Genomic DNA, 26340 nt, shown 5'->3' with positions numbered 1-26340 from the left:
TCTTCTTCTTTAATTTTTTTCCCAAATAATATTCCATCAATGCCTCAAATGTAGAAACCTTTTGATCCGTTTTTGAAGAATTTATAACGATCCGGTCCGAAAATATTAATCAAAATACGTACGTGTGAATACACCTACCTATAATGTGTTTTTTTAAGTCTTTTGTATTCAGAAGGTCGTAAAACGGTCGATGTTTGCAAAGAAAACCGATATCAAAATTTAGGACCTATCTATATATTCTCCTTTTAAAACTATCGCTATTAAATAGCAACAATAAAGCTACAAACGGGAAAGTTAAAAAATTAAAACTTAATTCTCATGGTTATTCGAACGTAAAATAATATACGTATCTATAAAATCATCTAAAATAATTTTTTGAAAGGAGGAACGTACAACAAACCCTAACAAACATAGTAAGGTGGTTGTAAAGGTCTTTTTTTTTTGTCTTCAGTCATTTGACTGGTTTGATGCAGCTCTCCAAGATTCCCTATCTAGTGCTAGTCGTTTCATTTCAGTATACCCTCTACATCCTGCATCCCTAACAATTTGTTTTACATATTCCAAACGTGGCCTGCCTACACAATGTTTCCCTTCTACCTGTCCTTCCAAAATTAAAGCGACTATTCCAGGATGCCTTAGTATGTGGCCTATAAGTCTGTCTCTTCTTTTAACTATATTTTTCCAAATGCTTCTTTCTTCTTCTATTTGCAGCAATACCTCTTCATTTGTCACTTTATCCACCCGTCTGATTTTTAACATTCTCCTATAGCACTGCATTTCAAAAGCTTCTAATCTTTTCTTCTCAGATACTCCAAGTTTCACTTCCATATAAAGCGGCACTCCAAACATACACTTTCAAAAATCTTTTCCTGACATTTAAATTAATTTTTGATGTAAACAACTTATATTTCTTACTGAAGGCTCGTTTAGCTTGTTCTATTCGGCATTTTATATCGCTCCTGCTTCGTCCATCTTTAGTAATTCTACTTCCCAAATAACAAAATTCTTCTACCTCCATAATCTTTTCTCCTCCTATTTTCACATTCAGTGGTCCATCTTTGTTATTTCTACTACATTTCATTACTTTTGTTTTGTTCTTGTTTATTTTCATGCGATAGTTCTTGCGTAGGACTTCATCTATGCCGTTCATTGTTTCTTCTAAATCCTTTTTATTCTCGGCTAGAATTACTATATCATCAGCAAATCGTAGCATCTTTATCTTTTCACCTTGTACTGTTACTCCGAATCTAAATTGTTCTTTAACATCATTAACTGCTAGTTCCATGTAAAGATTAAAAAGTAACGGAGACAGGGAACACCCTTGTCGGACTCCCTTTCTTATTACGGCTTCTTTCTTATGTTCTTCAATTGCTACTGTTGCTGTTTGGTTCCTGTAAGCAATAATAATTCCTGTAATGTTAGCAATTGTTCTTCTATCTCTGTATTTGAACCCTAATTTTTTTAAAATGCTTAACATTTTATTCCAGTCTACGTTATCGAATGCCTTTTCTAGGTCTATAAACGCCAAGTATGTCGGTTTGTTTTTCTTTAATCTTCCTTCTACTATTAATCTGAGGTCTAAAATTGCTTCCCTTGTTCCTATACTTTTCCTGAAACCAAATTGGTCTTCTCCTAACATTTCCTACACTCTCTTCTCAATTCTTCTGTATAGAATTCTAGTTAAGATTTTTGATGCATGACTAGTTAAACTAATTGTTCTGTATTCTTCACATTTATCTGCCCCTGCTTTCTTTGGTATCATTACTATAACACTTTTTTTTAAGTCTGACGGAAATTCCCCTTTTTCATAAATATTACACACCAGTTTGTATAATCTATCAATCGCTTCCTCACCTGCACTGCGCAGTAATTCTACAGGTATTCCGTCTATTCCAGGAGCCTTTCTGCCATTTAAATCTTTTAATGCTCTCTTAAATTCAGATCTCAGTATTGTTTCTCCCATTTCATGCTCCTCAACTTCCTCTTCTTCCTCTATAAAACCATTTTCTAATTCATTTCCTCCGTATAACTCTTCAATATATTCCACCCATCTATCGACTTTACCTTTCGTATTATATATAGGTGTACCATCTTTGTTTAACACATTATTACATTTTAATTTATGTACCCCAAAATTTTCCTTAACTTTCCTGTATGCTCTGTCTATTTTACCAATGTTCATTTCTCTTTCCACTTCTGAACACTTTTCTTTAATCCACTCTTCTTTCGCCAGTTTGCACTTCCTGTTTATAGCATTTCTTAATTGCCGATAGTTCCTTTTACTTTTTTCATCACTAGCATTCTTATATTTTCTATGTTCATCCATCAGCTGCAATATATCGTCTGAAACCCAAGGTTTTCTACCAGTTATCTTTATTCCGCCTAAGTTTGCTTCTGCTGATTTAAGAATTTCCTTTTTAACATTCTCCTATTCTTGTTCTACATTTTCTACCTTATCTTTTTTACTCAGACATCTTGCGATGTCCTCCTCAAAAATCTTCTTTACCTCCTCTTCCTCAAGCTTCTCTAAATTCCACCGATTCATCTGACACCTTGTAAAGGTCAAGGTTGATAAATTAGTAAAGAATAAGTGTAATGGGTGTGGTATAAGCGCACAACTCCAACCCCTCAACCACACAATAGGCGCGCGCGCGCGCGCGCATACACAAACACAAACACGCTTACGCACAAGATTGATTATGATTTATGTCTTTTTTTTACAACAGTATGAACAAAACTGATAAGTTGTATCCTTAATTTCAAGTAATATCTTTATTTAACTGATATTCATACAATATATATATATATATATATATGTGTGTGTGTGTGTGTGTGTGTGTGTGTGTAATATCATTTTAAGAGGGAGCGGTGACCGTAGAGTATTGCATTTGGGTCGTCCAATTTCATCTATCTGAATGTTTAGTGACGAAGCAAAGAAAAAATCAGAGAGACAGACAGAGAGAGAGAGAGAGAGTGAGAGAGAGAAAACAAAAAAGAAAGATGATACACAAGGGATTAGGAAACGTCTCTCATTCTCTTTAAATATATGAACTTCCAGAGAATATTTATTTAAAAATTTGGAAGATGAAAAACATAGACAAAAAAAAACCTTTTGTAAGAAAAATCCTTCCGTCTATCTGTTTTATTTTTGATTAGATTAAAATCATAAAAGTAAATTATTTATACGTAAAAAATTATAAATATATAAATATGTAATCGAATAAAAATATGTTGTACGTGTGACCCTGATTAGATTATGGTATTTTGAAAAATTTAATAATCTCTCTCTAAAAATACGTCGTAAATATTATCTACTTTACAGCTGAAAATACGGAAGCGCAAAAATATATTGTAATTATTATAATCGATCTTTAAATTGTATATAAGAGTGGAAACGCCGTACAAGTTAAGAAGATTAAGCAAAGAAAAAATATAAGGAAAAAAAAATTAAATCAAATTAGAAAAAAACCAGAATATTAAAAGAACCTACAAAATAATTGATAATTTTCATGATTTTTTTCAACTTATCTATTGAAGGTACGAATAAATTATTTTTATTATGCAAACAACCCGATCTTCATAGCAAAGTGGTATCATTTGTGCCTTTCTTCTTGAGGTTCTGGATTCTAGTGTCGATCAGGCATGTCATTTTTTACACGCTGTAAAAAATTCAATTAATTATCATCAACGGGCAGCAGTTACTAGATACCAGTAAAATAATAAGCAGAATATTTGAAAGTTAATCGGTACTGACGTCTCCTTCAAGTCATTTATAAATATTCAACACATTTATTTATTGTTACGAGGGAATTTAGATTGTAGATATTTAATTGTGTCAAAAAAAAAAGAAGTGATTAAAGGAAATAATATATTCAGGCTTCACAAATACTATACAATATTTGTAGAAAACATTTTTTTTTTCTTCAGAAAATTGAATAAACATTTCCGTAAATTTAAAAATCTGCAATTTAAAAAAGATTGACAGGTGTATTAATTTTATTATTCCTATAATAGGTAAATATCTACAGCATAAATAAATGTAATGTAATCGGTAAATATTTTGCGTGGGGTTTTGTAAATTGTTTCATGAACTTTCCGAACCGAAAAATAAAAACATGAAAAAACCCGTGACAAATTCTGGAAGGATGTTCGAGGGACGATCGTAAAGTAAGTTACATCTCCTCTATGAAACAAACACATATTTATGAGACAATGTTTTGTTTTTTTTTATTGAACAAAGAACTATACATATTTTTATCTATTTTTCGACATAATCACAAAGTTTTTCTAAATATTTTTCATACCTTGCGACAACTTTTTCAATTCCACTCGTAAAACTTTCGTCCAATTTCCTTCAACCATTTAAGGACCGCTCTTAGTTCATCATCATTAGCGAATCGATCCCCTCCCAGGTCTCGCTTAAGAGGAGCAAACAGGTGGTAGTCGCAGGGTGCTAAGTCAGGGCTACAAGGCGGATAAAACCACACTTCATATTTGAATTTTTGCATTAACTCCTTTGTCACTTGAGCTATATGAGGAGTAGCGTTGTCGTGAGGAAAACCGACCCCATCGCTCAATCTTCCTGATATTCGAGCTTTAACGGTTTTACACAATCTTTTTAAAGTCTCACAGTAAGATTCTGCATTGATTGTCTTTCCTCGGGGCATAAATTCTCTGTAAACAACTTTCTCAGATTCGAAAAAGACTGTCGGCATAACCTTTCAAACATGCGGGGATGTTTTCATTTTTTTGGCTGGGAGGAAATTTTGTGTCTCCATTCACGTGATGCTCGTTTAATCTCAGCAGTATAATGAAGCACCAGGTCTTATCCTCTGTGATGATTTGTTTCAAAAACTGTGGACAAGTCCTGAAGTAACGTTGAAGAAAAGAAAGAGCAGACGCAAAACGTTGATATTTGTGATCGCCGGTCATCAGATGTGGCACCATCGTGCACACGCCGATTGTAAATAATCGCAAACACACTACTATAACCTATATTAAGTTCACTTGGAATCTCTCTAATTTTAATTAGCCGGTTACTCAAGATCATTTCATTCACGCGTTCGGCGTTACTCGTCGTGTTTGCAGTTGAAGGCACACGCAGTTCGGCACTCGCATTTGTTCTTCCGTTTCTGAATATTGGCACCATTTTGTAATCACGGGACGACATGACATTGCATTCTCACGGCATCCCTCAACCGTTTGGCGATGAATTTCAAAACAATTGTAATTTCTTGTCCGCAAAAATCGGACTATTGAACGCACTTCTGTGCTGGACGAAACTTCTAGATGACATGCAGTATTGACAATGACACACGTACTGAATGTCGAACAGAATTGCTGCTAGGGAGCGTGAAGACAACTATTCAACCGGTGCTGCCACTAAAAGATATTAATATATCCCTTTCGGTTCAAGATCACGGCAAAGGTGTAACTTATTTTTTGATCCACCTCTCGGGTGATAAAGTCAAAACGAGATAAAAATCAAAATTGATGATTAAAGTTAAAAGTTTAAAATTATAGTTAAAATTTAAAAACAGTCATGACTGTTCGGTTTTTACTATTATAAGGTACTGAGTATACTAGAAGAACTGGATAGTCATGACTATTTTTAAATTTTAACTATGATTTTTAAAATTTTGACTTCAATCGTTAATTTTAACTCCTAATGAATGCTTCCAAGCAAGGCGAAAGAACATATCAACATATCTAAAGAACATATCAACGTGCTGGTAAAGTGGATTATGCAGAGCTATCATAAAATAACGGTGCGGTTTTGAATATGGTTTACATTAAAACAGTATTACTTACAGTTTATGTTTTTTATTTTTCAAATTTGTCGTCTCAAACATTTTTTTACATAATTAATAAATTTCAATATGTGCGCCCTTAGTCGCTCGACAAATGTCCAAACGATACTCAACTTCTCTCCAAACATTAGTTAACATTTATTCGTTAACGGTTGTCATCGCTTCATTAATCCTGTTTTTTAAGCGGTTTAGGTCGCGAATTTTTGTGTATAAACAACGCTTTTGATGTACCCCCGCAAGAAAAAATCGCAAGGTGTCAGGTCTGGACTTCTTGGAGGCCAAAGTACGGGTCCTTGCCGGCCTATCCATCGATCTCCAAATTTTTCGTTCAAAGCGTCCTTGGCCGATGCATTGAAGTGCGGGGGAGCACCATCTTGTTGGAAATGAAATCGATGAATGTTTTCGAATTCATCCGGCTGAGAAAAGCAATAATCGGTTAACATGTCAAGTTACACAACTCCATTAATTGTTTTTTCAGTAAAGAAGAAAGGCCCTATTACACGATTTATCATCACACCACACCACACCAAACATTAACTTTAGGCGAATCGCGTTGTTTCTCAATAATTGCGTGTGGGTTTTCAGAGCCCCATATTCGTAAATTGTGTCTGTTAACGCATACATTCGCATGGAATTTAGCTTCGGTTGTAAAAATTATATCGTCTAAACATGATTCGTTTTCACTTATTCTGTCCCACATTTCAACAGCGAAATTGTAACGTTTTACACCATCATCGGGTTTCAATTCCTGCAGTATCTGGATTTTATAAGCGTTTAATTTCAATTTTTTACGTAAAACTTTGTGAACTGTTGATTTTGGATTGCCTAATTCGACGGTTCGACGGGGGATGGACTTCCCAGGACTTCTAATTGCCGATCCTCTAATTAGTTCAACCGTTTCGTCCGGTACACTTGGTATGCCGGTTGATTTCTGTTTCTTAACCGATCCGGTTTCTTCGAATCGTTTGAACCAACGTGTTATGTTATTTTTGTGCGGTGGATCTCTTCCGAATTCACGTCGAAACGCACGTTGAACTAAAATTACGGATTTTAATTCTGCCATCAATAAAACACACTTTGCTTTGTCTTTATCCGAGAACATATTAACTCACTAAACTCACCGCAACAACAATACAAGAACTGACGTTGTGGTTACAACTGCTGATAAACAAAGTTTTGGGTTGGAGGCTTTCAAGGATATCAATATAACATCTAGAAATTTCGCTACAATCTTCCTATGAATTACTGAAACCGCACCATTCTTTTATGATAACTCTGTATTATCTTTTATGTATATATGTATCTTAGCCTGTATTTTGATGAATATCTTCTGACTGTATGAACGTTAAAACTTGAAATTAGGCTGAAATATTTCTTTCAATTAATAAATATTATTTCTATAAAATTTATACCGTTAAATTTTGAACTTAATGAGGAAAAGGATATTTACCGTCTGTTTTAAATTTCACCTGCCGCCGGAACTGAAATTTTGAGTCGGTCGGATAAACGGGTAGGTTATAACTAACCGTTAAGCACAAAGTTACACCAACGATTTCTGTACGTGAGATCTTAATTAATTGTACTTTGTTTTAGGCCCCCGCAGACAATCGGATAATGCGTACCCGATTTTACATATAAATAAACAAAAATTTATATGTACATATAAATAAACAGATTTTATATCAAAGCGTAATATTTAATAAAAATAATTACTTGTAAGGGAATCATGCAATCACTATTAATTTTATGTAAGTTAAACAGTGCTATATTTGTCGTTGTAAATCACCTAGTGACATTTTACCAGAACCTTTAGAATCATCTGTTAGATTAGAAATCAATTTCTAAATTCCTTATTTAAAATTAACTGATTGTAAAATACAAAATCAATTCCATTTTTTATTTTATAATTGCTTTTTCCGATTTTAACTTATAACAATATAGTCTTTAATATTTAAAAACTCTTCTGCGTCTTTGAAACAAAACTCTGTCAAGGACGAAGTCCTTGTAAGTATGCCCAAACTTTCTTGTTTTTTTTTTAAATACAAAAACTTTTTTAAAGTAATTTTTAAATACAAAAAATATTATTTTTTTTTTAATTTTTATTTATTAAAACGCGGACAAAGTTATAACAATAGAACTCGTATTAATAAAAGACGTTTTAATAAAAAATGTTAAAGAAAAAAATAAACAAAGTCTTGATGAAAATTAAAAAAAGAGAAAGAAAATCAAATACAAACGCAGATAAACAGCATAAAACTAATAATATAGAACTTAAGTTAACAACCCACTGTTACATAAGAATACTTAGTGTTTCTTATTCAAGTTTTTCAATGATATTTTTATTTTAATCAAGTGAAAATACCTCTGTTTTGTAATATAACAAATTTACCGTACCAGCGGCTTAAATATAAAATTACTAATAAAAGCTGGAGTATAAAGTGGTTTAAATCCCAGGTTGATACATAATAATACACAGTGCTGTATTTATGAAATCTGTATCACGTTACAATGAAATGTAAAGGTTTTTTTTTTCTTTGTCTTCAGTCATTTGACTGGTTTGATGCAGCATTCCAAGATTCCCTATCTAGTGCTAGTCGTTTCATTTCAGTATACCCTCTACATCCTACATCCCTAACAATTTGTTTTACATATTCCAAATGTGGCCTGCCTACACAATTTTTTCCTTCTACCTGTCCTTCCAATATTAAAGCGACTATTCCAGGATGCCTTAGTATATGGCCTATAAGTCTGCCTCTTCTTTTAACTATATTTTTCCAAATGCTTCTTTCTTCATCTATTTGCAGCAATACCTCTTCATTTGTCACTTTATCCACCCATCTGATTTTTAACATTCTCCTATAGCACCGCATTTCAAAAGCTTCTAATCTTTTCTTCTCAGATACTCCAAGTTTCACTTCCATATAAAGCGACACTCCAAACATACACTTTCAAAAATCTTTTCCTGACATTTAAATTAATTTTTGATGTAAACAAATTATATTTCTTACTGAAGGCTCGTTTAGCTTGTGCTATTCGGCATTTTATATCGCTCCTGCTTCGTCCATCTTTAGTAATTCTACTTCCCAAATAACAAAATTCTTCTACCTCCACCGCTACCTCCTCTTCTCCTCCTATTTTCACATTCAGTGGTCCATCTTTGTTATTTCTACTACATTTCATTACTTTTGTTTTGTTCTTGTTTATTTTCATGCGATAGTTCTTGCGTAGGACTTCATCTATGCCGTTCATTGTTTCTTCTAAATCCTTTTTACTCTCGGCTAGAATTACTATATCATCAGCAAATCGTAGCATCTTTATCTTTTCACCTTGTACTGTTACTCCGAATCTAAATTGTTCTTTAACATCATTAACTGCTAGTTCCATGTAAAGATTAAAAAGTAACGGAGATAGATAACATCCTTGTCGGACTCCCTTTCTTATTACGGCTTCTTTCTTATGTTCTTCAATTGTTACCGTTGCTGTTTGGTTCCTGTACATGTTAGCAATTGTTCTTCTATCTCTGTATTTGAACCCTAATTTTTTTAAAATGCTGAACATTTTATTCCAATCTACGTTATCGAATGCCTTTTCTAGGTCGATAAACGCCAAGTATGTCGGTTTGTTTTTCTTTAATCTTCCTTCTACTATTAATCTGAGGCCTAAAATTGCTTCCCTTGTCCCTATACTTTTCCTGAAACCAAATTGGTCTTCTCCTAACACTTCCTCCACTCTCCTCTCAATTCTTCTATATAGAATTCTAGTAAAAAAAATGTAAAAGTATTAAAAAAAAAACAAAAAAAACAAATCAGTAGAAATGAAAATGCTGATGGGTAAATTTTAATTGAATTTTAATATACTACGTTGTATTTGTAAACGTTCACTGAACGTGAAAACAAATAAAGTTTATTTTTTCAATTGCATTAATTATTGGAAAAATTGTCATTAAATTATGTTAAAAATTAATTGAACTTAACATTTTTTAACCGATAATGTATTATTAATGGAAATGTTTAAAACCCTCTATATCTAAACTATAAATTTTAAAAAATATTTCGATTAAGGGAGATAGAACAAAAGAGCACAAAGCATATATTTTAATTTCAAGAGGTAGATAGATTTAATTTTTCTTTTGCATTATTTAGATATGTGATGTAGGTAATAAATTTGCTAATAAAATTTTCCCTAAAGCGCCTACGAAGAGAATCGAAATTGGGATTTTCCAAATATCCCTCATCCCCTGAACGAATTTTGATAAAAAAATTATATTATCAATGTACCGTGCTTAGAAATATTTGAGCTAAACTGTAAGAAAATAGGTTTGATCAATCCTACTATAGATGTCCAAAAGCAGTGCGATACACATACATATATCTGGGTTTTTTTTGTCTAGATGGACTAGTTGGACCCTAAAATGTTTAAATTTTCCAAAAAATCCGATACCCCATTTTGACACGATCACCGTACTTTTTTCTTTATTTTTAAGGTTTATTCTATTTCTCCTAAAATAAAACAAATTTATAACCGCCATTAAATAAATAAATACCGGCTCGATAATAGTAAAGACGCGAATCCAAAGGACTAACGTCCAGGCTCAACGATGAAAATAACCCCCGATATATATACATTCGCCGTGAACGTAAAACGTTGTAATTTTATGTTGCTCTTTTGCACTGAGAGAGAGCAGCTGGGGTGCCGTTTGTACCTGTGATAATTTATATGTATTACTTTCATAAAACCGAGAAAGATAATATTGAGGAAAAAATTAATGTGTTGGCATTTTCTGTTACGAGACAGCACGTTATATCATCATATCGTTATCTACTCTTAGGCAGAACCTTTTCAGCTAGTCTGTCTGCATTCTTTTCTATTTTCAACTAAATTTTGGGTTTCAGAAAACTTCCATTTTCTTTAAAATTATTACTCTTTTACGATTTTTTTGCATCTTCTACTGTTATTTTGATAATCCTTCTCCTGACATGACATCTTCCAGCCATTTAGCTGTCCTATCCTGGATATTTCCGATTAAATTTCTATTCTTATCAACTCTCCTAGTAACTTCATTTTTCATTCGTCTGTTAATTTAATTCTCTCTAATCTCTTAGATATACATTTAAAAATTTTTCTTTTCCTCTTATTTCTTTCACGTTCGTACAAGATGATTCTTCAAGTTTATTTCTACCTCATTGTATAATAAGTATTTCTTTATATTAAATACTTCAATACTTCCTTTGGAGTTATTATTATTATTTATTTATTTCGTTTTCAGTTTTGCAATCTTCTGTTAATACAGTATATCCGCCAGCGTAAAGGACGCCCTCCGCGAAAAAAGTGCATTGGACCCTCCGTAAACTAGGATCCCATCATGTGCATTCCTACTTTTCCAACCGGGTTGGTCTAGTGGTGAACGTCTTCCCAAATCAGCTGATTTGGCAGTCGTCAGTTCCAGCATTCAAGTCCTAGTAAAGTCGCTTATTTTTATACGGATTTGTGGATCGTGGATACCGGTGTTCTTTGGTGGTCGGGTTTCAATTAACCACACGTCTCAGGAACGGTCGAACTGAGATTATACAAGACTGCACTTCATTTACACTCGTACATATCATCCTAATTCATCCTCCGATGTAATACCTGAACGGTAATTCCCGTAGGATAAACAGGAAAAAACGGGTGCATTTCTACTGCAACAAAAGGCACTAGCACCGAAAGGTCTTCAATGGATGGAGTAAAGGAGAATAGAGCTGGGAGAAAACGCACCTCGGTGATCTCCCAAAGATAACCGAAATAATAAGCGAGTATATTCGAATCTATTTGCAAAGGATCGGAACACAATCCCTAATTTCGTCCAAAAATAAAAGAAATTTATAAATTTGTCATTAAATAAATAAATACCGGCTCGATAATAATAAAGATCCGACACCAAAGGGACTGACGTCCAGGCTCTGAGATGAATATATCCTCCGATATCCGTGTATTCTGTCACAGTATATACGTTGTATTGTTTTAAATGTTCAGTTTTCTCTTCTTCGGGCAGATATTTGTCGTGCAAATTGTCTTCTATCTTTTTTATTTTTTATTTTTTGTAATTTTGATTTTGATTCCGTATTTTGTCATAGTAATTTCTAATTTTGAATATCCTTTGGCTTATAGCTTAGAAGAAACTTTGTGATCTTCGAAATATGTATAATTTATTCTTCTTCGTATACTGAGTTTTATATTTCCTGCTAAAATATGATTTCTTTTTATAGCGTCTTCAACACACGAGTATATTAAATAGATTCTATGATATGCAGCCCCTTGTCTTTCTGCAATTTCTAAATCAAACCGCTCGGTTTGAACAATGTCTATTTTCATAACCGTCTTTTCTTTCAGGTAAAATTCTTTATTAATCTTATTGTATCTTTCCGATGTAATGATTTTCTTTTTTAACATTTCCATTAATTTATCCCGTTTGACATGGTCAATTGGACGTACTTTTTCCGTACATACAAACATGTATTTTTTAAAAATCTTTGTATTATGTTTTGCAGGATGTTGAATTGAGGGAGTGAAATGTTTTTTTCGTTACATGATCGTTAACTTTGTCTTTCTTTACATTGCATAAATAATAACAATGTTACGTGGAAATCGTAACATCCGTGTAAATCGTTTAATGTACTACCGTTCCTCTGCAAAGTTGTTCTTTAACTTCATTTAAAGTTTTCTGTATATACGGGTGTTTTTTTGTTAGATTGGTAGAACTTTTGATCAAGATTTTGGTGACTTTTTTTGTCATTTCAGATTTGTGAGCTTTGGCAATGATCGTGGAAAAATTGAAGCCGCAATAGCATTTACACATTGTGGAAATATATTTCCAAAATCAACGTTCTGTTCGCTGAACTATCGCTGAACGCTTATTCGTTGAACTATTAATAAAATTTCGAGAAACATTTACTCAACTCGATGAAAAACTAACAAGACAAAGATCTGTACGTACAGACGAAAATATCGGTACTATCACTATTAGTGATAGTGCTGAAGAAGATCCGAATGTGTCTATTCGTCGCCGTTCTCAACAACTTGGACTTTGTCCTTCTATTATGTGGAAAATTTTACCTAAATATATTTGTCGACACCCATACAAGATGCGATTGGTCAAAAACTGAAGCCGCAAGACCATAATAAGCGTCATTTAGTTGGTGAACGGTGCCTAAATCGATTGGAAACCGATTCACTTTTTTATCGAAAAATTTTGTTTAGCGACAAAGCTCATTTCTGGTTAAACGGTTATGTCAACAAGCATAATTAACGTATATGGAGTAAGACCAATCCTCAGAAAATTTACGAGTCTCCGTTGCATCCTGAAAAATGCCCTGTATGTTATGGGTTGTTCCATGGTGGCGGTATCATCTGTCCCTATTTCTTTAAAAATGACCCCAAAGTGCATGTTAACGTCAATGGTGATCGTTATAGATCGATGATCTGTGATTATTTGTTTCCAAATTTGCTGCATTACATTGACCTGCAATAGTTTTGGTTTCGACAGGATGGTGCCGCACCTCTTACTGCTACCGAAACAATGATTTATTGAAACGACAATTTAGCGACAAAATTATTTCACGAAATGGCTCGGTAAATTGGCCTCCAAGATCACGGGACCTAACGCCAGTGGATTATTTTCTTTGAGAATATGAGAAGTGTATAGTTTATACTGATAAATCAACAACGATTGACGCTTTGGAAGCAAACATAACTCGTGTTATTTACGAAATTTATAATTTATTATTATTATTGTTTGCTGTTGCTCTTACTGTTATTATTCAAATTATTACTGTGAATTGTTTATTATTATTATTATAATAATAATAGAGGATATGTTGGGACAATTAGGCCTTTCCGGGTTATCTGAAGAACGTACTTTGACTTGGTTTTCTTTTATAAAGCTCTGCACAACAGACTTCCGACGCATTATCATGTTGTCTTGCGGAACCAGGCCAGGTCAGTGGGGTCTTTTAGGCAATTTGTGACGCCGGTTGGTTCCACTGTGTCTCCGATTGAGCGGTGTACCAGTGTTGCAGTGGAGTTCCAGGATAAGCTAAGCTTTTGGGAAGATGAGGCAACCTTCGTTAAAAATTTGAGAGGGTTACGTGGCGATGGATCATTGTCCTTGGTGTGATGCTCACTTTCATGATTTTAAAATTATTGTTGTTTTTTTAAGGATTATTGCTTATAACATGTTTTATTTGGAATGTATTACTAATGTTTTTTTTTTGTTTTTTTTATGATTTCATCTTTTTCTTTCTTTTTCTTGTTTAGCCTCCGGTAACTACCGTTTAGATAATTCTTCAGAGGATGAATGAGGATGATATGTATGAGTGTAAATGAAGTGTTAGTCTTGTACATTCTCAGTTCGACCATACCTGAGATGTGTGGTTAATTGAAACCCAACCACCAAAGAACACCGGTATCCACGATCTAGTATTCAAATCCATGTAAAAATATCTGGCTTTACTAGGACTTGAACGCTGTAACTCTCGACTTCCAAATCAGCTGATTTGGGAAGACGCGTTAACCACTAGACCAACCCGGTGGGTTTTATGATTTCATCTATGTGTTTTTATTATCACTCCGTAGCTACCGTTTTTAAAGTTCTAATTATTTTTTGTATTTGACTGCATAATTGTTATTATTATTATTATTATTGTGTTTTGAATATTGTATTTTTAATTTATATGTGGGTTGTTGACTTGTGGCTGTTCTTTTGTGACTTTATGTGATATTGTGCGGCATACAAAGGTTTTGTAACTGTTCTGTTGCACAATTATATAAAAAAATAAAATAAAAATAAATAAATAAATAAAAATTATTATTATTATTATTGATTTGTCTTATTTTACTTATGTTCTTTAACTAATAAATTGTAATTATACAAATGTTTTAAATTGTCAATCTCTCAATATTCTGATCGAGCCGCAAACAGGTGATATGTTTACATCTATCGTTGTAACAGTTACTTTTACCTTCCAAAAAAAAAAACTGTAGTTTAAGTTCAGTACAAATGTAAAGTCGGGTGTCTGTGATTTTTAGTCGACCGTCTCGGAACATAATCGCGAAACTTTTTGCGGTAATTCAGCTTGTTACCGATATTGAAAATTACGTAAAATAATGATAATAGAATAATTATTAGTTAATATATGGTATATTTTTAGAATATATAATTATTTTATATGTTTTGCGGAGATATTAAATCTAGTAGGGTTAAAATGTATAAAACAAAAAACCCTCTAAGTTTTTGAAGATAAATTTCTGTAGTGAAATGAAATAAAAAAATAAAATAAATCTATTGACTACCTTAAATTTTTATCATTGAAATTACTAAAGTTCCATTACTTGCTATACTATAAATTTCAGTAATTTTCCAAGGAATTTTGCGTTTGTTGTTGCGAACAAGATTATTTATGCGATTTTGAAAAGGGTCAATCGAAACTTCCGTCTTCCGAAATTGTGAAAATCAGTAAAACTTGTTCTGCCAGATTTCCATTTTACGACCCGCGTATAAAAACTTTTACCATTACTGAGCTTTTTACCGTTCTACTTTATTTTTAACACCCCCAAGTGAAATTCATCCGGTTTTATACGTTCAGAAAATAAAATTCTTACCACCACATAGCGCTGTTCTTCCAAGGTATATATTACAAGCAGAGCCGACCTGTTTTGACTTGTTTTCTTTATTTTTTTTATAAAGAAAACAAGTTAAAATAATAGAAGTTCTTTTGGAACGGCCGATATTTTCTATGTCAGGTATACCGATTTGAAATTCAGAAGGTTTCATTTTATTATATTAAGTAGTTTTTCCTCCATTATCGTTGGTCCCTTTAATTGTTAAACGAACCTCGTACTATTTTATAATTAAATCTATTACAACCTTTTTGTTAACGGCTATACCCGTATAATATATACGATTAACTATATTGTACATCCTTGTATGTGACCTGCACGATCATTCGTGTGCAGAATAAATTATTTGGGAAGAGATTAAGTGGAACTCTATTCGTAATACCGCTGAATCGGTATTCGGTATCTTTGTATTTACCTTTGATCGACGATGTACGAGCTTTGAATATTGGCAATTTGTGGAATACGATAGATACATAAAAGCTTATTTTAGTATATGTAACATTTGTACAAGTCTGTACAGTAAGTTGTGTGTTTTATCGGATAAGTTGATAAATTTCCACCGGTTAAATAATTTATGATTTAATCGGTTGTTAGATTAAAAACGAAAATGATTTAACGCTTTTTAGATGAACATTAAAGTTTTAGCTATTTAAGTAAGAGAAGTGATTTATAAACTTGAAATAAAAAAATAACTAATGAATGGTTTTGTCAAAAAAATTAAAATGTTTTAACTATATCATAAGTGGTACTTATTTTCATCGGTTCCAGAGTTATAGCCAAATTAAAGTTTAATTAATGAAATATTTGGATCTTACTAGGGGAAGACACGTCGGTTCGAATAAGACTTCATCTCCTTTTTTTTAATTTCTTTTTTTAATTTAATTTTATTGATTTATTAATAATTATTAACCTCTGATTGTAAAATGATGAAGAGAGAAGCATTTGGAAACATGTAGTTAAATGAAGAGACATACTTTAGGCCACTTATTAAGGCATCCTGGAATAGTCGCTTTAATATTGGAGGGACAAGTTGAACGAATAAATTGTGCAAGCAGGCCACGTTTGGAGTATGTAAAACAAATTGTTTGTGATGTAGGATGTAGGGGGTACACCGAAATGAAACGACTAGCACTATATAGGGAATATTGGGGAGCTGCATCAAACCAGTCAAGTGACTGAAGACAAAAAACAAAAAAAACGTATTGAAAAAAAAAAGCATGTGTATATGTAATTTGATATGCTTACCAGGAAGTCATATGAGCTCCACATCAGATTTTTTAAACTATGTAGAACCCATTTCTTTCTGTCTCCAAATACCTCTTAGAAATGCAGTATAAAGCTGTGGGATGTGGTGTATAACTTGTAATTTGAATAAAGTATTATGAAATATCGTGCAGAATATTTATATTAAAAAGAAAAATGTAGCAACCGAGTAAAAAGCGTTCGTCAAGCCAATTTACAATTAGTCGACTGCTTTAAATAAAATATGTAAAATGCCGAGTTAAAAACCGTTTAATGCTTCTACTTTAAACTGTCCTTAATATCTTTTTACGTTGGTTGTTGAATGGATTTGAGTACCTTTTATTAAACTTGCAACAACCGTAAGAGCGACGCTTATTTCCCGTATCGTATTCACCTTTACGTTATATAGTTGTTAAAATACTTTGATCCCTGTTTCACCACCCGTAAAAAGTTTTTTTTTCTTTTATAAAATTTTCCATATATACTCGTATATTATTTGATATTAAATTGTTTTTTTTTTATTATCACAACCGCATTTTTTATTAAAATTCTTCAAAGGAGAGATTGAAGTATCCTATTTTATAATACAAAATGACTTTTTTTTTATATTAAAACGATTTAAAAACGAAATAAGTTCTCAATTCGATGCGTATAAATAGCTATATAGTTTCTTTCATCGTTTTTTTTCTTTATAAATTTTCAGGCTTCAGTTTTCACCAAAGACCGTTTGTCGTTTTTTTTAGATAAAGTTCTTTATAAGTTTTATGTATATTTTATATATATTTTTAAGTTGAACATTTCCAGCTATGATGAGAAGTATCGATAAAAAAAGACTAAAAAATTGTTGTTTTTTTTAAAAGACCAATTTTGTCCCTTAAGGAATCATTAAAAAAAAAGAAGAAATTGGTTTGTGTGGAACTACGTTTCGCACGAGATTTGAGCGTGACAACGTTTTGCAAAGACCGACAATGTCGCGGGCGCTATGATTTGGATGTTTTAAAAAATTACTTGTTTAAACAAACAAATTGAATCGAGTAATTGTTTAATTAGCTAATGAAACACGTTAATATTCCATTTAATAATTATAATAATTAATATTAATAATTTTTGCAAGTTTAAATTGATGTTATCAATTTTTATATCAAATCAATGTTGATAAAGTGTCAGTTTAAAACGATGAAATTAAAATAATAAATCAAATTGATGAGATTGCTGTTTTTGAAAAGCCCGCCAAAACCTGCTTGACATGATAATATATTCCATTGCACGACGGTTTGGCGGTTCAACTTGTCATTAAAACTTCTAAATATTTTTAAAACTCGTGTTAAGTAAATCGAAATTCTGGTTAAAAAACATTAATATTCAATTTTTAAATATTATTTATAGTTTTTGCAAGTTTAACTTAAATAATTTGTTTAAATAAAATCATGAATAATTAATTATAGAAATCAACTGAAATCAAATCAATTACAATAAATTGTTAATTTGAAATCGAGTGGAAGAGATGCGGCACAAACCGAACGCTTAGGCCGATCGTGCCTCTCTCTTGCTCGTGCCGCGCTCTCGCTCGTATGCTCGGCTCAGGCGGAACGGGACAATGAGTCATGCTTTTTCGTGCGTGCTGCCGGCGTTCATCGATTTATAAGACGCTGTCATGTCAATAGATTTAAATAAATTGTAAATATTGTACGAGTAAAACTTTTTTTATTTTAATACCCAAAAAAATTTATTTATGGGCTTGTGCATATATACTTACTCTCTATTTTGTCTTGTAAAACTAGACCGTGTTAACTAACAAATTTTCTTTAAACTTAGTAGACAGATCCTATCTAAGGGGAAGGAAAAGAAAGTATTTAATTTATGTAGAAATTGCAAAAAGGGTAGAGATATTTTGGCCGATATTTCAAATTCTTACTGGATCACTTTAGCAAAACGTTTTTCCTGAAAAAGTTGAAGTTTTTTTTATCAAGATCACAAATTACCTAAAAATTTTGTTTAATATTCACCCTCACCCCAAAAAAATTACTATGTATATATATATATATTTTTTTTTCTAATCTTGCTTCAAAAAAGGAGTTATTAGTGAGGGGGGGGGGAGTTGTTTTCATGTACATTTTGTACATCGATACAACTTCAAACCATTATAATTTTTTTTGCCAATCCCATTCCAATGGCCTGTAAAAGCAGAAAATATATATTTTTTTTTAATTTATTTTAAATCTAGTCCATCTCTTAACATATAAAATTTATCTTTACCACTGAAGGACAATTTTTTTTTTTATAAAAAAATTAATTTTACTCGAACGCTTTCCCTCAAGTATGGACATCCAAAGTGAAAAAAAATTTCACGATTTCATATTTTTAATGCTAAAAACGGATTTGGTTAAACAATAAAATAACCAAAATAACTTAATTCACTACCTTGATTGAGAATCTTCCAAATGTAAAAAAATCGATTATTTCATTTTTAATCCATTTAAAATAAATGTTAAATGTTAAATAAAAAAATAATAATGTTAAATAATGTTAAAATGTTAAAATGTTAAATATTTTAATCGTTAAAGAAATCAGTTTGATGCTTAAGCCCCATAATTTGTTAAAAGTCATACTTTTTCAAATTTTGATCAGTATTTAAAATTTTAGTTACTGCTTAATTTTTTTTTTTGAGCATTTTAGCTTAAAAAATTAAAATTAAAAGATTTATATATGTAATCAAAACAATTTTTTATTAAATAAAACAAAAATCTGATGTGGATATAAATTGTTTTAAAAAACAGCCATAATTAAAATTAAACAAAGTTGTTTAGTTTACAATTTTCTAAGGAAGGCTGAAGAGTTTTGGCTAATCTTTTAGTCAATACAAGAAATTTTTTTTTTTTCTTTTTTTTTTGAGGGGTAATTGATACTTATTTTTTAAAAAAACTTTTCTCGTTCTTAAATATAAATTCTTGGAAATTTAAGAATTTTTAATTTATTAAAAATGTTGGTCACCAGCATAAATGAAATCAGAAACTCTAATTTTTTTTAATAAAACCACAAAGATTATATGCAGCAGAATTTTTAAATGTTAAATAGAAAAACTACTTAATAAAGAAGAAAAATCCTATCAAAAATATGTATCCCTGATATTAAAAATACCAAAATTTCTAAAAGTAATAAAGAAATTTATTAAACTTTTTTCAGGCAGCCAGGAAAAAAAAACTGTAATTGTTTTGATCGCAGATTTAAAATGATTAATTGAAGAATACAAAATGGATGGGAGTTGTAAAAAAAATAGATTTTAAAAAGGATCTCTTTAGAAAGTTAATTTATAATCTTGAAAACAAGAATCTAGAAAAACAAGACGGTGCGGAAAGAACTGGACCGGAGAAAGGAGAAAGAAAACGGGTCAAATTATGACTCTAGACATGATAAAACGCTGGAACTAAATATCTTAACGTAGTCCTTGGATGGCGTTTTTAAACGGAAAACTGTATATTATTATTTACGAGTACCAAATAAATAATATATCTTATAATTCATTTACGTATTATTAGATTTTATTCTGAATATTTTTAATAACTCGTACAAATATACTATTTTTGGAAAGGAATATAAGTATAGCGTTATTATAAATTAATTAACAAAGTTTAGTAAGTGTAAATACATATATCATAGTAGTTGAAGTAGTATTTCTCTTCTAAAAATTATCGCGGCAGATAGTGTTCTCGAAGGACATCGGGAACGTAACAAACGCAAGGATAGTAGGAGGATATATATAACCTTTTTCTTTTTCCTGTTTAGCCTCCGGGAACTACCGTTTAGTTAAAATTCTTCAGAGGATGAATGAGGATGATATGTGTGAGCGTAAATGAAATGTAGTCTTGTACATTCTCAGTTGGACCATTTCCATTTCTGAGAGGTGTGATTAATTCAAACCCAACCACCAAAGAACATCGGTATCCAAGATATAGTATTCAAATCTGTGTAAAAATAACTGACTTTACTAGGACTTGAACGCTGGAACTCTCGACTTCCAAATGAGCTGATTTGGGAAGACGCGTTCACCTTTAGACCAACCCGGTGGGCTTGGATATATATAACCTGGACAACAGTCTGTTACTGCTGGGTTTTTTCTATTACCGGGTATTTATTTTGTTTAATTTCTGTAATATATTTGTTTTTGTTTACAGCCCAGAATCGTGGATTGCGTGTCGATCCTTACAGATCAATTTGAAATCGTTACTTGAACTAACCTTGGAAGACTAGCGATGAATGTATTTGCGTCTTTCACCCGGCACGATTCTTCTTCAGTCCGTCCGTTGACCGTTGAAGCTCTATCGGTATAGTACGATTACGTCTGATGGGACAGAAGTTGTTGCAGGATGCGATGGACTACCTTCTCTGGAGGGAGTCGCATGTGCTAAGGATAGGCTAAAAATGTAATCTGGAGGAAGGAAAGAAGGATTCTACATACAGATAATTCTTTTGTAAATAGAGTAACTATTGCAGAGCCTCACACTATTGTCGTGACTTCTTAATTCGATCGAGTAAGCAAGCAAGATTAAAATTCGTTTCACTCTTATAAGGATAGCTAATAATATATAGTATCTTTTATTATGCTGATTTAAATATATCGAATTTATCTGCCGCGGTTTTACTTCCTCGTACGAAGTAAAGAAAGTATTGTGATCGAGAAAAATTTCGGTTTTCAGATTTCAACAGAAATATACATCTTCACCATCCCTGAACCATTCTGACTAGTTTCGGCGTAACGTCTGTACATACGTACGTATGTATCTCGCATAATTCAAAAACGATTATCCGTAGGATGTTGAAATCTCGGATTTAGGATTGTTGTAATATCTAGCTGTGCACCTACCGTTTTTATTGCGATAAACTGAACCAAAAATGTCCAAAAGAGCCCAAAATTAAAAAATATTAGGATTTTTGGATTTTTCTTAACTGCAGTAATAAGCCCTCATTGAAAGCTTTTCAACTATATATCATCACTAATGATACTTATTTTAATCGGTACCAAAGTTATAGGCAAATACAATTTTAATTAATGAAATATTTTGATCTTACAAGAGGAAGCACATCGGTTCGAATCCGAACCGATTTAAAATTTTTTTAAATTTAAATATACTGATTTATTAATAGTTGTTAACCGTTGTAAAAAAACAAATTTACCTAAATAATATTTCAATAATAACTATAAAAAGAAAACATAAAAAAAATATCAGAAGTTATTAATGAAATAAAACTTTATGTGCTTTCCATTTAAAAAAAAAAAAATTGTATATGTAATTTAATAGGCGTACAAGGAAGTCATGTGATGTCCACATGAATTCTTTTATAACTGTTTAATTCGATTTTATTCCTTAATTAATTTTTTTTTTTTAATATTTTTCAGGTTCGTGTGATGCGGGTACAAGTACAACATCATTGTCAATGCTGGAAATGATTGAAGCAGTTATTGAAGATAGGAATACAGTTGCTATATTCGCTACCATACCTTCATATTTTTGTCCGATGGCTGAAAGAATTGCTTATCAGAACAAGAAACCAATTATTACTCTTTCTTGCCCGCAGGTAAATGTTCTCATTATTTAATAAAATGATGATTTTGTTTTTATTTATATACAAGCAAACCTGGCAATGTTTCGCTATTGCTAGATTTGAGTGTATATATATATATATATATATATATTACATGAACACAATTGAAAGATTGATAAAACATTAAAAAACTGAACACTACGGAACTTCACACAATTTAACCTTCAATTTTTTTTTCTTATTTCACTTTCCCCCGTTCCACCTTTATTCAGTTGCCCGTTTCCCCATTTTCACTTTTCTTTTTTCACCTTTTCCATTTTCCTTATCCACTTTTTTACTTTCTCCCGTTTTTCCCGCGCGTAACTCGTCCAATACTTTTTTAGTTTATATCGGACATACATACGAACATTGCCTTTTATATATATATATATATATATATATATATATATATATACGAGGTGTGATCAAAAAATACGGTGAATAATTTTTTATTAAAAAAAGGAATAAGATTACATAGAATTCGATTTAATCTCCTTCAAAGTACTGTCCTTGGTTAGCAATACACTTATCCCAACGTTGCCAACGTTGACTCCATGACTGGAGGCATTTCTGGAAGGCGTCTTTCGGAAGGGCTTTCAGCTGCTCGGTTGTGGCCCCCTCAATGTCAGCAATGGTGTCAATCGTTTTCCTTTAAGCACAGTTTTAATTTTTGGGAAGAGCCAAAAGTCGCAGGGTGCAAAATCCGGTGAGTATGGCGGATGTGGACAGACAGAAACACTTTTTTCGGCCAAAAACTCGCGAATGAGAAGCGAGGTGTGACACGGCGCGTTGTCATGGTGAATAAGGAAGCCATCGGTCCATTTTTCTGGTCGCTTTCTTCGTATGTAGTTTCGCTTTGAACGGATCCGTACCAGATGTTAAGGTATTCCGATAGCTCTCGAATAGTCATTCGCCTGTTTGAACGAAACACTGTTTCCAATTATTGCACATTATCAACTGTTTTTGAGGTTACTGGACGTCCCGCACGCTGCTCGTCTTCAACAGACTTATTTCCGTTTTTAAATCGGTCATACCACTTGTACACAGTCTTCAAAGTTACCGCATTATCGCCGTACACCGATTCTAACATTTCGTGAGCTTCTTTGGGACTCTTTTGCGACTTAAAACAAAACTTAATGTTAATGCGTTGTTCAAAATCCATGTTGCGCGACAGACACGATAAACACAACCTCACTCTAGCGGCTCTGGCAGCTGACTGGCAAGCTCGAACGTGTTACAACTTGTCCCTGCCTGTCACAGTTGATCACGCTATTGGACAAATTACAGCATATGGATGTAGCGTCGGGAGTTGCCGCTATAAAAATTCATTCACCGTATTTTTTTATCACACCTCGTATATATATATATAGAAGAAGAAAGTCTGTTTGTATATGTGTTTATTTCGTAATTATCTCGGCACCGGTGCCACCTAGCGAATATAGTTTTTGCAAAACTTTTTCTTTTCACGTAACTAATGTATATTCTGAAAATGAGCCAAAACGGTCCATAAATACAATTTTTCTAATTATCTCAACCCTAGCGCCATCTAGCGGGTTCATCTTTTTCAGAGGTATTTCTCGCCATGTTAGGTAACACATATACTGAATATGAGCCAAATCGGACCATAAATACAATTTTTCGAATTATCTCAACCCCAGCGCCACCTAGCGGGTACAAAATAATTCAGAAACGTTCGCGGGCGTGCGCACAACAACTAACAAAAGTTTCATCGTAATCGGATAAATGTCATAGGAGCGCAAACTGGAGAAACAAACAAACATTCATTTTTATATATATGTTAAACATATCCATAAAATAATAGTGGGGTTTTAAATGGTTATAGCTTCGGATGAAAGCACTGTAGAGAAGTGAACTGCAAGTTAAATGAAAGAGAAACATTCCTAGTTTTTTAGCTATTCAGTAGATTTTGGTGTGTTCTTCATTTGTTGCCCTGCAAACGTCAAGACGATAGTTGGTCTCTTGCCATACGTGACGAAGAACATCGGGTGTAATAGAAGAAACAGCTTCAATGATTTCTTTTAAACGGTCTAGATTTGGAAGTTGAACGGAATACACTTTTCTTTTTACGTAACCCCAAAAATAGAAATCCTTGGCGGTAAGATTCGTAGGGACCGTGGAGGGCGGATTCATCCTTCTCGTGAGATCCATCGCCGAGGAAATGTTTCGTCAAGAAAATTCTGCACGATTATACCAAAATGTGAAGTAGTTTCTTCTGACTGGAAAATGGAATTATCCGGTATTTGGGCGCTGCATATCCTTTTAACATATCCAGGAAGATCTTTCCCGTTATTGATTTTTCAGCAAAAAAAAAAAGAAAGGACCAATAACTCTGTCTCGTCAAATTTCGAAGCGCACCACCACATTCACTTATTCACCGTTACGCTGGTTTGGAGGTTCAGTACCTCATATATGAATATAATTCTGATGTACTCGTACAGAAACATAAAACATTGCTTTATCACTGAAAATAAACCGTTTAAAAAATCATCATTCTACTCTAACCTATTCAGAATATCTACAGCGAAATCAAATCGTTTCGCTTTGTATTGTGAATAAGTAGTTGTAACACCTGAATTTTGTTCGCATCGAATCGTATCATTCTTTTTATCACGTTATGAACAGTTATTTTAGGAACGCTCAACTGTCTAGAACTTTTCCGAACGGACTTCTTCGGGCTATCCAAGAAACCTGTTCGCACTATTTCAATCGTTTCATCAGACACTGATGGCCGTTCTGGATGCGTTTGCTTTAGTGGGCTTCCCGTTTCTTTAAGTTGTTTGTTCCATCGTTGAATGTTATTTTCATCCGAGAGGACTTCATTGTAAACACGACGTATTCACGGCTAACACGTGCAACCGACTTAAACATAGAAGACACAACAGTTCTGAATCCCGGTTAGCTCTGGTAATACGCTATAAAACTGCTATTATCATATTCCCATGCTAAGCTTCAATCATACGCGGTGAATTAATTCATGTAACTAAAAAAAACTGTTGATTCGGAAAGAGATATTATTTTCAATAATTGTTAACGACTGATACGCACCTTTATATTCTACTATAAAAATATTGTTGGTCTGCGACAATAACCATCAAAATACGTACTGTTGGAAGAAAAGGAGGCTGGTTTAGTTTTTTCCTGAAACGTCGATTTCTACTGGTATATTTGGACCTATAGGTAAATTTATATGAGATTTCGTAATATATTAGCTGCACACACTTCACGTAAATAATTTTATAGATCGGCTTTTATATTACGATTTATCTTTAAATCGTTTTCGCAAAATTTCTTGGTCGCTAAATCTTTAGCTCGATAATAAATGAATAAAATTATTTTCCGAAGAGTCAACTTTGATACTTCTTAAAAATTTGGGTAGAGCTATGTCGGGACGCACGGCCGTCGGTTTAACGTGAAACGTTACAGACCTTGGATGAAGTTCCTCCGAGCTGACCACCAACTTATCTGTAGAGTTAAGTGAGAGAGCCACCGACGTATTTTTTTTTTGAATAAAACTGAAAGTCTCCAATGGAAAATTTTAGTTCCTTCATTTGGCCAACTGTGCCGATAAGTTGGTCGGTCTGCATGTCAGCGAGTCACTTTTAGTGTATCGGATCGAAATTAAAACGAGACATCGATTGCGTACTAAATTTAATTTTAACATAAAACAGACACTAAATGGTGTGTGATATTTATTTCGACTAATATTCGAACAATTTTGTTCAACATCGGTCTATAATAATGAGAAGTAAGAGACAAAAGGCATAATTAGCAACGGTTGAGGTGCTTGCACCGTCGACGTCGTTCAGTGAGCGCACCGTGCCAGCTTTGCGACGCTCCGAAAGAGTCCCGTTTGCACAGCACCGGACATCGGGATACCTGTTTGTGGCCCATAACCTCTCCTTTCTAACGATACGCGTAATTTATATTTCCGGCTGGCTTTTTCGCGAGATGAGGCTGATATATTGAATTTTTTATACTTTTTACGTGTTTACGCTAATTTTTAACACGTTCAAATTGCATTTATTGTAACTGA

The 26340-nt window shown here is 32.8% G+C and overlaps 1 protein-coding gene across 1 annotated transcript in view; it reads left to right on the top strand.

The window, feature by feature from the left end:
• Window positions 1-26340, top strand: part of LOC142332979 (retinal guanylyl cyclase 1) — a 424869-nt gene that overhangs the window by 103610 nt on the left and 294919 nt on the right. The window contains exon 3 of the mRNA XM_075379736.1: window positions 22102-22280. Within this exon, the coding sequence (XP_075235851.1) occupies window positions 22102-22280 (179 nt within the window). The remainder of the gene's footprint in view (window positions 1-22101; window positions 22281-26340) is intronic.

This window comes from Lycorma delicatula, chromosome 12 (assembly GCF_047948215.1).
Source record: "Lycorma delicatula isolate Av1 chromosome 12, ASM4794821v1, whole genome shotgun sequence".
Lineage (NCBI taxonomy): Eukaryota > Metazoa > Arthropoda > Insecta > Hemiptera > Fulgoridae > Lycorma > Lycorma delicatula.
The sequence above is the reverse complement of the archived record's forward strand: the minus strand, read 5'-3'. Positions and strand labels throughout refer to the sequence as shown.